Raw genomic sequence first — 13,383 nt, forward strand, 5'->3', positions numbered from 1 at the left:
GAGCCCTGTAATACAGCTCTGTGTCTAATATGATCATGAGATGGTCGAGTTCAGGATCCTGACAAAAGGAAGAAAGGAGAGCAGCAAAATATGGATCCCGCACTTCAGAAAAGCAGGGAACTGATGGGCAGGATCCCCTGGGAGGCTAATATGAGGGGGAAAGGAATCCAAGAGAGCTGGCTGTATTTTAAAGAAGCCTTATTGAGGGCACAGGAACAAACCATCCCTATGCGCAGAAAGAATAGCAAATATGGCAGGCAATCAGCTTGGCTTAACAGAGGAATCTTTGGGCAGCTTAAACACAAAAAGGAAGCTTACAAGAAGTGGAAACTTGGACAGATGACTAGGAAGGAGTATAAAAATATTGTTCAGGCATGCAGGGGTGTAATCAGTGAGGTCAATGCACAACTGGAGTTGCAGCTAGCAAGGGATGTGAAGGGTAACAAGAAGAATTTCTACAGGTATGTTAGCAACAAAAAGAAGATCAGGAAAAGTGTGGGACCCTTACTGAATGGGAGAGGCAATCTAGTGACAGCTGATGTGGAAAAAGCTGAAGTACTCAAGACTTTTTTTGCCTTGGTCTTCACAGACAAAGTCAGCTCCCAGATTACTGCTCTGGGCAGCACACTATGCAGAGGAGGTGAGCAGCCCTCAATCGTGAAAGAACAGGTGAAGAACTACTTTGAAAAGCTGGACATACACAAGTTCATGGGGCCGGATGCAATGCATTCGAGGGTGCTGAGGGAGTTGGCTGATGTGATTGCAGAGCCATTGGCCATTATCATTGAAAACTCGGTCCTGGGGCCTGTTTTGTTCAACATCTTCATTAATGATCTGGATGATTGGATAGATTGCACCCTCAGCAAGTTCATGGATGACATTAAACTGGGGACAGAGGTAGATACGCTGGAGGGTAGGCATAGGGTCCAGAGTCACCTAGACAAATAGGAGGATTGGGCCAAGGAAATCTGATGAGCTTCAACAAGTACAAGTGCAGAGTCCTGAACTTAGGACAGAAGAATACCATTCACTGCTACAGGCTGGGGCAGTTCTGCAGAAAAGGACATGGGGATTACAGTGGATGAGAAGCTGAATATGAGCCAACTGTGTGCTCTTGTTGCCAGGAAGGCTAACGGCATATTGGGCTGCATTAGTAGGAGCACTGCGAGCAACTGCGAGCAGATCAAGGGAAGTGATTGTTCCCCTCTATTCAGCACTGGTGAGTATTGCCCCTAGTTTTGGGCCCCCTACTACAGAAAGGATGTGGACAAATTGGAGAGAGTCCAGTGGAGGGCAATGAAAATGATTAGGGGGTTGGGACCCATGACTTATGAGGAGAGGCTGAGGGAACTGGGCTTATTTAGTCTGCAGAAAAGAAGAGTGAGGGGGGATTTTGATAGCAGCTTTCAACTACCTGAAGGGATTCCAAAGAGGATGGAGCTAGGCTGTTTTCAGTGGTGGCAGATAACAGAACAAGAAGCAATGATCTCAAGTTGCAGTGGGGGAGGTCTAGGTTGGATATTAAGAAAAACTATTTCACTAGGAGGGTAGTAAAGCACTGGAATGGGTTACCTAGGGTGGTAGTGGAATCTCCATCCTTAGAGGTCTTTAAGGCCCAGCTTGACAAAGCCATGGCTGGGATGATTTAGTTGGTATTGGTCCTGCTTTGAGCAGGCAGTTGAACTAGATGACCTCCTGAGGTCTCTTCCAACTCTAATCTATAATTTTATGAAATGCATGGTGGAATTGGGATTCTAATCTGGTTCATGGCATTTCTGAATGATTGGGGAAACAGTTACATTTGGTTTGTAAAACAAGGGAAATGAAGAATAATGAAAAATTCAGGGAATAAATTCAATTAAATGCTGGACTTAAAATAATTGGCTACAATTAGAAGGAGTATTATAAATTAAGGCATGAGTGAGTTTCATAGGGTCTAGTGAAAATCCCTCTCCCAGTTTGGGAAACGGGGGGACACCAATGTGAAGGGGCAAATCTTAAAGGTACAAGGATCAGCCCTACAATTTCAGTGGTCAGCAAAGTCTGATTTAGCATTTTCAGACTTGAAAAGAGTTCTTGTAACTCCTCCTATCTTAGTCCACCTGTGTCTCAAACCCCTTTTCATATTGGACACAAATGCTGGTACTTACAGATCAGGGGCAGTATTGACAAAGGACACTAAGGATTTGAGAGGGTGCTGGCTTATTACAGCAAAAATCTATTTTCACCAGAGAGAAATTACTGTACTACCCGAAAGGATCTCCTGGTAGTGATATAATTTATAGAACAGATTAATGATTATATATACAGAAGAATGTAAGGGAAGTTTGGAATTTAAAGATGAAATATTGACTAGAAAATGTGAAAACCAGCAGGTGATGTGTACAGGTGGCAGCTGATTGTGCCAGATACGTTGAAAAAAGGGGTTCTGTAGTTATCATAATTTTAAAACCTCTGGAAATTCTGGGAGTTACAAACTCTTAGCCAAGCTAAGAGAGGATTTATACTGGGAAAAAACAGGCAGAATGTAGAAAATAGGTGCAGAAAATGTGATGCTTGTGTTGCAAAGATGGGTCCCCATAAGTCAGGAGAACCCCAATGCAGAATATTTCATGGGGACACTAATGGAGCACATTGATGTTGATGAACTTGGGCCTTTGAGACAGAGGTTGGCAATCAATAATTACTGGTAGCTATGGACTATACAAAATGGCCTGAAGTTTACCTGGTAATGACCATGCTAAGGATTTTCTCTTGAAAAAACTTTTTTTCATCAGGCTTCTCATGATTTTGAAAGCTGCCATAAAACTATTTAACAGTCAGTTTGAGCTCCAGGGCCAAATTTTGCCAGAAACAAACCACACACACCATTCCACTGACACCAATGGAAATTGTTCAGGTATGATGGCAGAATTTGAGCCATAATGCAGTTCTCAAGCTTCTTTATTTTGTGGACTACTTCTTGAGCTTCCGAAGAAAAATGTGAAGTAGCAACATGCTGCTGGTGTTAGATGGAACCTAGATATTATGTTCATTGGTGCTTTGTAAATTAAAAAGATAGATGTAGTCAAAAATATTTTGTTAAAATTTAAATTTAATTGGTTAAAGTCTTGGGAAACCTAAGAATTCGACTGGGCTACAATTACTAGGACAAATCAGTGTCTGCAGACCAACAAATGTTTTGCCACTATGACAGAAGAAGCTCTACAGAGCATGCGAGAGTAATTCACTATGGACCATAGTTTGAAAACTACTGCCTTTATATATATCCCATTCAAGAACAAGGCAGCAAGATTGGACCATGAATAGGATCATTGAAGAGGAAAAAGAAGTGCTGTAAAACCATATTTGGGGTTGCTATAAAATGTGTCCTGAATTAAACTCTTCCTACGTGGGCTTAAAGCAACTTTACCTCTTAGGGTCATGTCCTGTGTTGATCCCTCACTGACATTAATAATAGTTCTGAGTTTGCAATGACTACAGGACAAGGCTCCTAAAAATGAGAATATAGAGCACTTTACATTTTCTGTCAGTTATAATAGATTAAACTCTAGTTACATCCAGTTCAGTATGTCTTCATGACTTGATGTAAACGGAGTAGCATAGGTACAACTGAAGGCAGAATTTGGCTCGCTAGCACTTAACTACACACAAGAATAATCAACAGAAGCACATAAACTTCTCACCTTGCTCCAGCAATAAGTTCTTTTTGTCCTGGGTCAAATGTTAATTGTGAGAAGTCCACAGCATTCTCTGCTCTGAACACATGTAACCAGGGGGCAATCTCTAAAGGAATAAAAGGAGAATATACTTGTTACTACAGGAAACATAGTTACAGTGAATCAGATAGCAAATATTACATCTCAGAGGTACTGTGGGGGTGTGGAGGCTTCCCAGTGTGATTCAGTGTGATTCTTTAAAGGGGCCATATGGGATTTTTACCACTGTATAGATAATCTGCACTATAGACCTATATAACATAGAGGGCAGTCACCCAATAAACAGCTGAATGAGGTATCGATGTTTAGTTCTGATGTAGAAGCCAGATGTGCTTTTCTTCCCCAGGCACAGAACAAGGCAGACAACAACACAGCGCAGCTACCACGTTTCATTAGAGGATAACCAAATGCAAACAAAATTATTTCCTGTACAACTAAACCACAAATAGCTGAAGACTTTAAAAACCACAATAAAGTCCTGTTGAGCTAAGCATATTAAGCAAAAATAATTTATTTTTTACATTTTCACACAAAAAAATGGGGGAGAATAGAAACACCACATTCAGCCATTGCATTTTTATCATAAACTTTTCTTACAGAAAAGAATTATGTAGAACAGTGCAATACAAAGGCAGAAGGCCAAAGGGAAAACGTCACAATTTGAGAAACATCAACACACCATTCACACTCACATTACAGGCAGTCCTCAGACTTATAACACAATTGGTTCCTGAAAATTGCGTCGTAAGTTGAAACGTCGAAGTCGGAACCACAATCCACTCCATTGCGGGACTGAGCATCGTAAAGTCGAAACCAATTGTCGTAAGTCGAATGAGGGTGTCAATTCAGAAGTATCGTAAGTGCTGTTCATTTAAGTCGAACATCATAAAGTCGAGGACTGCCTGTACACATATAGATCCAGATTTTTTAAATAAAGCACATATAAGCAATTGTACATGCCTAACTAGTGGGTGCTGTACAGGTGCAAATCAACTATTTCTGCACATATATGACTAGTTGGGTGCCACATTAAATATATGCATGTGGACATGGATGATTTCAGCACACAACATGAGTATTCACACACATTAGGCACACACAATTGTTATTTATAAACATTTAATGTTGTAAAACTGACCCTTTCTTATATAGCAACAGTACAAAATACCTGATTTTCTCCAATCCAGAGCTCAGTGAAGCATTTTTTTAAAAATACTTCATATGTAGCCACCAGGCAATGCTAGCTGAATATACATGAAGGATCTTGGGTTTGTAGGTTTGCATGGTCTGTTCCACTGCCTGTTATAAGGAGGTGGATCGGAGGTAATCAATCAGTGGTGTCAAAGTGGTGCTTCCAGCTGCTGTGAGAATATGTACACAATGGGAACAGTTACAGTATTGTAGGTGGAACTGGTAGTTACTATATTATGGCATGGCCTATTTGTTAAAGCTCCCAACACGTCCTATTATAAGCCTTTGTTTTCACTTGCTGACAATATTGCCCACCTTTTAACAGTTTGGGCTGAGATTGTCCGTGCAGGGTGTCTGCCTCAGGCTGAGTATTTTTTGGAAAATTTCAGCAAAACCAGTCCAGCCATTTCCACAAATGAGATTAGGGGAGGGGGAATGTTGTTAAAAACCATCATACAACCTTTTGTTTGAGAAGTTCTAGCATCCCCATGCTTCGGAGCAACAGCTTAATATCTGGCTGAAAGGGGGCTCCCTAGTGTCATGGTGACCCCATGGAAATCTGTTTAAATCTGGCCATTTATAAGCCTCTGAAAAAATGTCAAGTTGCACATGATCAGCAGAGACTTGTAAGATTTCCACTGCTGATTTCATCATAAATTACATCTGAACTGAGCATGCTCCAACCTAAGGCTGTAGGGGCTGAGCAGGACTTTCCCTCCAATGTTGCTCCTGGTTGTTACGAGAAGCTTGGTGCCAGACTTGGGAACTGAGGGCCAGGAGATGGTTTCTTCCGTGCTCTCAGTGTTCCTCCTGCTGCTGCTGCTGCCCAGGCTGTGTGGAAGAGAAAGCCACCTGACTGCAATGCAGAGGAGATAATAGCTGGACTGGGACAAGGAGCTGCAGCATGGGAAGACTCAGAGTCTGGTAGGAAAGACTGGAACTGTCTGGGCAATGAAGGGAAGACAGACTCATACTGGCAGCTCAAAGGGGGAGACTGTGACCGACTATGAAAGGACACTGGAAGTGGAACAAAGGATGGAGACTGGGACTGGGATGAGGAGCCAATAGGGAGGGGGAGAAGACTGGACTGACACAGGGACAAGCTGTAGGGGACAGAGCCAGAATGGATCATGTGGGGGCAGAGAGGGAGAAAGGTCTGTGCTCACTAGAGCATAATGCCCCTCCAGAGTTTAGAAAGGAAACCAAGATCCTGAGACTCAACATTCATTGCACTGGATGGATGGTCCAGAGGGAATTAATCAGGGTTGTGTAGTGAATGAGCTCTTTTTTGCAGGACCCCTGTCTCATATGTTGCAGAAGTTGGAAGGTCTGTAGTGAATAAGGCTAGAGATTGCAGGAAAAGAAAGGGTCTCATGGTTAAACTAATTGAAAACCATACAGGTGTACTGGAGTCTGTCCTTGCCTCTGCCGTAGAGTTTTTGCATGATGCTAGATAAGTCACTTAAACCAAATTTTTCACAGGCAGTCATTAAGGGTGTTACTTATTTTCTGGGTATCCAACCTAGGACACTGGGATCCTGATTTTCATAAGTGCTGAGCACTCACAGATGCAACTGAAGTCACTGGGAGCTGTGCTATGAACATATAAACTGCTATATGATATGAATTGCTCTGAAAAATCAGGTCCTAAGTGTCTCAAATTGGGCACCCAAAGTAAATGGAAACTTTTGACAATCTCTCTGTGCCTCGCTTCCACATCTGTAAAATGCAAATAATATCACCTCCTCATCACACAAAGGTGTTGTGAAAATAAATTTATTAATGTTTATGACTCAGTCAAATACGAGTGTGATCAGCATCATAGAAAACGTATGGAGAAATGAGTAACTCTGTCTTCAGAGCAAGATTTGAATAGTGTACAGTAAATAAGACCTGGAGCCACACATTTTACAACAAGAACACTTGAAATATTGAGTAGCAGCTCATTCAGTGACCACCATCCTTCCTGTGCACTGAATCAGGCACGAGTCCTGTGAAAAATAGTGTGTGATCATGTAATTAAACACTGTATCATAATATATATGCACAGGGGGACAAATTAAGGTTGTACAGGCAACCTTAAATCTTTCACTTCCTAACTTTTGAGTTCTTGACTTTGAAATGTTAATAAAGTTCTTTTAATGTCATAAAAACAATACAGAAACACAGTGTTCTAAGAAGTCAAGGAAGCAACCAGAATACAAACGTTGAGAACTTCTGGTTGAAAGGCATTAAGAGTGATATATTTTGCGGGGGAAGGAATAATGGGAAAAAAAGTTAAAAAAATCAAACAGCAAATACCTCAGTTTATCAATCAACACCTTTAACTCCCCAGCTAGCCAGTCCCCAAGGTCTTGATAGCCTAAGGATATGACCCTACCAGTCTTAATAGAACATGTAAGCATATCTCACAGTTCTGAGCACTCTCCTTGTCTTTGGGCCCAGTGCTGGCTACTGGTGGTGGCTGGAAGATGCATCAGATGAAATGAAACAATTTTAAACAATCACAGGAATCCAGACAAAATAGAAACACAACAAGCTGAGTAATTATGATAAACATATAATGTAACACAATAATTCTCTGGTGAAGATCAGGGTCTTTGCATCCTGTGCAAAGCTAAGTCCAGCACTCAGACTACTTTCCCTGAGGTTTCTCTGAATCTAACCTAATCAAATAGATTATGGCTGCAGTGACTTCCCCTGTGGTACTCAAAAGAAGGCATCATACAGAGGCAGGTCAACAGGGCATCTTGGCAACAGAAACACACTGGTCAGAGAGGAAGGTTAGTCTGATGGTTATGCCACTAGCCTGGGACTTAGGAGCCCTGAGTTCGGCTCCCTGCTCAGCCACAGACTTTCTGCGTGACCCTGGGTGAGATTCTTAGGGTATGTCTTCACTACAAGTGATGGTGTGATTGCAGCACAGGCATGTACACAACAGTAGTGTAGATATGGCTCCACGGGTTTCAGCACAGGTTACTCAACCAAGTACAAGCCCTGATACATGCTTGGGTTGTTATCATATCTGTACTATTGTTACCCCTGCTAGCTGGATGAGTTGCTACTTGTGCCACGAACTCACCATCACTTGCAGAGTGGACATATAGTATCTCTGTGCCCTGGTTTCCAGTTGTAAAATTAGGCTAATAATAAGTACTTTATTACTTCGTATGGGTGTTATGAAGATAAATAAATAAGGCACAGCAGACAGTTGGGATCCTTCAGAGGATTTGCCTTCTCTTTTTTACCATAGCAGGGCAGGGAAGAGAAAGCATGGACTGGAAGGTCAAAGCAAGATCAGCATGAGGGCTGTTGAGAGCTCCCTTTGAATCCTTCTTTTCTATGCTCCCCCCCAAACAAACTTATTCTGCTCCTGTACCATTCAACATTACTTCATCTGGGGGAAAAAGGGAAGAGGAACAGGCTGCAACAACAAATGTTTTAACTTCTAGGGAACAATTTCAAATACTGATCATGCAATGTCTCTCACGGGAGTAGTTACATCCCCATGGGGGCTAGTTATAACTTTTACAACACTTCTGTAAAGGAGAACTAATAACAGATAATCAAACAAAAACCCCACTGAAATATGCCAATAAAAATCTTTAAACTATGGGTGAAATTCTGCTCTTAGTTACACAGTAGAAATCCTAAATAAATCCATCATCTGAGTAACTATGTCAATGGAGTTACTCCAGAATTGCACCTTATTAGCATCTAAATAGTAAGAATTCACAAGGGTTTGGTACTATGCAATGTAGATTACTACAATGCATGGTAATTTCTTAAAATGATACAAGATGTTTGAATTCTATGAGGGATCAAAGATTTGAGCGTCTAGTTCCTTAGAGTCAGAGGTGCATAAGGTACTGTCAGTGTCTACCAATACATTTATTTCGGATAAGAACCCCATGTAAAAGTAATACATTTAATTAATAATTAATTCACTTTATTAATGGTTGTCATGCAAATGTTACATAACACACTTTACAAAATATAGTTACAGAATTATATATTGTAACAGTTACATATTTAAATATGTAATTCAATTATGTTGTCTGCAGCTCTGTAAATGAAGTATACTGCCTGCTGATCACAGTGAGACAGTTGACAAACTATGACTGTCCCCTCCTTTTCCTACTCACTTACTTTTACTAATTCCTGGATTCCTGCCATTTCCGCTGCCGTATCTCTACTCCAACTTAAAGCAATAAAGCAAAACCCAGCAAAATATGTAACTAGCAAACCTGTACCATTATCTTGTTCATACCCAGTCTCTCATTTTGTTTGTGTTTTTAGGCCCTGCTCTTGAAAACATTTGTGCACAATTGACTTCAATGGTACTACCTGCATGTTTAAAGTTAAGCAGACAGATAAGTGTTTGTAAGACTGGGACCTTATACTTTCCAGAGCAGGGGCTTTTTGTGTGTCCGGGCAGCATTCAGCATAATAGAGCCCAATCCCCCTTGGGAAAGACAAAGAGCAGACAAGTGCTAGTCAAGTGGCACTAGCAGAGGCCATTTTTTTGTCATGAACTGAAGAGTTCCTGACTTGTAATTTACGTGACTTATATTTCTTTCCTAATACAGAACATACATTTTCCCTTCACCATATTAATAAATGTACACACTTTAAATGAGGTTCAGGTTTTTAACACAAAAGCTACACAAGTACTGTAGTTTCTTGTCTGTAGTGAACCAAAATATGATTTTTGTTTTAAATTGGAAAACAAGAAGTTTGCTAGGGCTAAAAAGCCTGTAGCAAAATAAATATGCTTAAGTCCTCTTTCAACTTGTTCTTAACTTTACTAATGCTGCTACATACATTTCACCATGATATTATTGACCAGTGAGTTATTAGTTTTCAGATGATACTGCACAAGGCACATTTTGTACAAAGACTATTACAGTAGTGGGTAGGGTGTGCATGCTGGGGGTGCATTCAGTCACAGGATGATAAAATTTTAAAACTACCATATGTCATCCCATGGCTTCTCATGTTATGTTGTCCTATCTGTCACTATATAGGGATAACTGCAAAGTGACCATATTACTAAAGTTAAATAAAGATAGATTTACAACACAGTTTTCTTCAGCAAACAATGCTTTAGAAAAATAGCAGTTATTTTTCTCGATCACTGTATAAAACTACTGAATTTTCATATTAACAGAAATCACTGGGTGGCACCGGTAGCACAAATTCACTAATCTCATCAAATGCAAATTAAAATACACTTTAGAATATAAAAGTTATTTTCTAATAACATTAAATGATTTTAGACCTAAAATGGTAACATACCACTTTCAAAATACTAGATAAAGGCCTATAGATAACTTCTACAGTTAATTCCTGTGGTAGTTGTGATAAGTTAGTATCTTCTTCAAAGGCAACAAGACGAGGTAGAATTATTGGCTATGATCTTGCACTTTTCATTCACTATATTACCCTTGCTGCCAAGGCGCCAGATTCATTAACCCCAAAAGATTATATTAAGAGAACACATTTCGGGCAATCTTTGCAGCACCTCTTTCTTTATGGTCCTAATTAGGTGCTCCTACAGACTTTCTATTCTGACATTTTAGGATTTCATATTCCTAAACTATGATCCAGAAAGATTAGGTGTCTGAGTGATTTTTCTAAAACTAAGGTATCCATTTCAGTGGGATTTTTGACTTTAAGCTTCACTTCATTAAACAAACATTTCCATAAATAACAACTATACCAAGAACAGTTTTATGAACACAAATACTAACCTGTGTGAAAAAGAGATAAGAAGAAATAAAAATTACATCTGCAAGTCTGTTTTATTTTACTTTATTGTCTTTGGACTACGCATTTTTTCTCCTTACGTCTGACTTCCCTCTTCCCCTCCTCCTCCCAGCTCCTGCTAAGTTCTTTCTTTCCCATTTCTACTCACCAATGACTTAAACACACTCCTATTCATAGGTCACAGATTCTCATTGGGAAAAAAGCACCTTCTCTGGAGTGAGCAGATACTCTTCAATATCTTTCAACAAAGAAAAGGTGATGATTGTATCTCAAAACCCTGCTATACTTTATCTGACAACTTAAGCACATTTCTCTTCTGTCCATCTCAGTAGGGTTGAGGCAAGTTGTGTCAATAGGCATGCCAGCTATTTTATGCTTTATTTTGGATAAAATGTGTTGTTTGTTGGCAGTAGGCATAATTAGCCCATTTTATAGTATGATTTTATCTCTGTGGGGAAAAATTTAAAATAACTAGGAAAATCAGATATATCTTTGTGTATCATGTACAAAACATAACCTACAGGTAAGGGGAGGAATGGTCCCGCTATTGTGGGAAACTTTCCTGGCTCGTACACTTCCCTGGTGAAAGGGGCTAGTGAAAGGATCTGAGTCCTCGCTCTCACTTCTTTTTTACCCAGAGGCCTGCCTGACCTCAAGCACATCATTACATTCAGTTCAAAGCAAATACAATTGATCAAACAGCAACCGGTTTTAAAAAATAAGGGGAAAATGGGAGAGTTTAAAGGAAAACACGTCACCCCGCTCTGCGGCATGGGGACATCATAACCAGCGTCTCTGGAACGTAAGGGAAGTTCAGTCTGTTCCTCACAAGTCCCAGGCCTCCTTCTCAGGCCCTGGCTGTGCTCCAGGGATGCTGCGGTATGGACACTTGCTCTGGTGGTGGCCACACACCCTTAGGCTCTAGGCATCAGGACCCTTCTTCCCAGCATGACCCCTGGCCCTTTGGGATTACAATCCTCCTCCAAGTCTGACCGGCCGGGCATCTTGGCTGGAAGCATCTCCTTGCACTGGGCCCCCTGCCCAGGGTCCCCCTAGCTCTCCCCAGCTGCTCACCGCACCCAAAACCAGACTGCTCCAGCCCCAGCCCCAGCCCTATTCTGCCTCAGCACAGCTGCTGCTCTGCTTCCAGGGGTGGCTCCAGGCACCAGTGCAGCAAGAGCATGCCTGGGGTGGCAAGCTGGGGTGCGGGTAGGAGGGGCTGCCAGTCGTCGTGAGGGCAACAGTCAGGGAGGCTTCAGTGGTGTTTCTGCAGGAGGTCCGCCAGTCCCGCAGCTTCGGTGGCAATTCAGCAGTGGGTACGCCGAGGCACGGGACCCCCAGATCACCTGCAGAACTGCTGCCAAATCTGCGTGACCAGTGGACCTCCCGCAGAAACGCCGCTGAAGGCTGCCTGACTGCCATGATTGGGGCGGCAAAAAACATAGAGCCGCCCCTGTCTGCCTCCAGCTCCCCGGGCTGCTTCTCTGGCCCCTCTGGCTCTGATTGCTGCAGCTCTGCTCCCAGCACAGGTCTGCTCTGTGGCCTGCTTCTGTAACTCTGTTCCCAGCTCAGCTTGGGCCCCTGCTTTCTCCTTAGCTCGGCCCCAATCTGTCTGACCCTGGTAGGGTGACCAGACAGCAAGTGTGAAAAATCAGCACAGGGGGTGGGAGGTAATAGGTGCCTATATAAGAAAAAGACCCCAAAATTGGGACTGTCCCTATAAAATCAAGACATCTGGTCACCCTAGACCCAGGCAATTCCAGCTCACATGGAGGACAGGACCCACCCTGGCCTCCTGACTCCCTGATTAACCTGCCCGCCCTGTCAATCATGCTGACTTGGAGCATTGGTCTCTCCCCATTGCCCCTGGGGACTGTCAGTCTCAGGGTCCTGATTTCCCATTGACCCTTCCCCTTTCTTTTAATACTGGGAGCCAGCCAACCAAAACACCCCAACTGAGTTTTAGTAAGGGGACAACAATCCCATTACATAAGCTATATAGTGATGCAAGGTGGGTGAGGTATTATATTTTATTGGACCAACTTCTGTTGGTGAGAGAGACAAGCTTTTGAGCTTAAACAGAGCTCTTACACAAGCTTTAACTTGTTGTTTCCTAGACCTGATGAAGAGCTCTGTGTAAGCTCAAAAGTTTGTCTCTCTCACCAACAGAAGTTGGTCCAATAAAAGATTTTACCTCACCCACCTAATATCCTGGGACCAACACAGCTACAACAACACTGCATAGAACAGTGGAAGCTATATAGAGGTGTTTGTTTTGGTAGCTCCAACTTTGAATATATATTGGTGCACAGAATTCTAGGTCAATCGTTCTGCCACAGTCACTATTTAACTCTATTATAATGGAAGTCTCCATGTATTTTTTTATCTACTAGGGGCCAAATTCTTCCCATATTTATACTAACCCAATACCTCTGAAATACATGATGGAATGAACTTCCTTGCTGAGTATTAACTGTTATGAACATAATGACAAAACTCCCATTGCCTTCAATGAAAGTATAATCAGGCAAATTTTTAAAATGAACATTAGAAGGAAAAAAGCCATCCAACATATAAATAAAACATAAGAAATAAAATATAGTATATATAGAACACGTCTCATACACTGCTGCTCATCCCTTCAGTCACAAATAACTCAGCAAAAATAATGTGCTAACTCTGAATGTTTGAACAGTTGAACATG

The 13,383-nt window shown here is 41.6% G+C and overlaps 1 protein-coding gene across 2 annotated transcripts in view; it reads right to left on the bottom strand.

The window, feature by feature from the left end:
• Positions 1-13,383, bottom strand: part of SEMA5A (semaphorin 5A) — a 620,036-nt gene that overhangs the window by 414,903 nt on the left and 191,750 nt on the right. For both annotated transcript variants that reach the window (XM_030551691.1, XM_030551692.1), the window contains exon 3: positions 3,687-3,786. In XM_030551691.1, the coding sequence (XP_030407551.1) occupies positions 3,687-3,786 (100 nt within the window). The remainder of the gene's footprint in view (positions 1-3,686; positions 3,787-13,383) is intronic.

This window comes from Gopherus evgoodei, chromosome 2 (genome assembly GCF_007399415.2).
Source record: "Gopherus evgoodei ecotype Sinaloan lineage chromosome 2, rGopEvg1_v1.p, whole genome shotgun sequence".
Lineage (NCBI taxonomy): Eukaryota > Metazoa > Chordata > Testudines > Testudinidae > Gopherus > Gopherus evgoodei.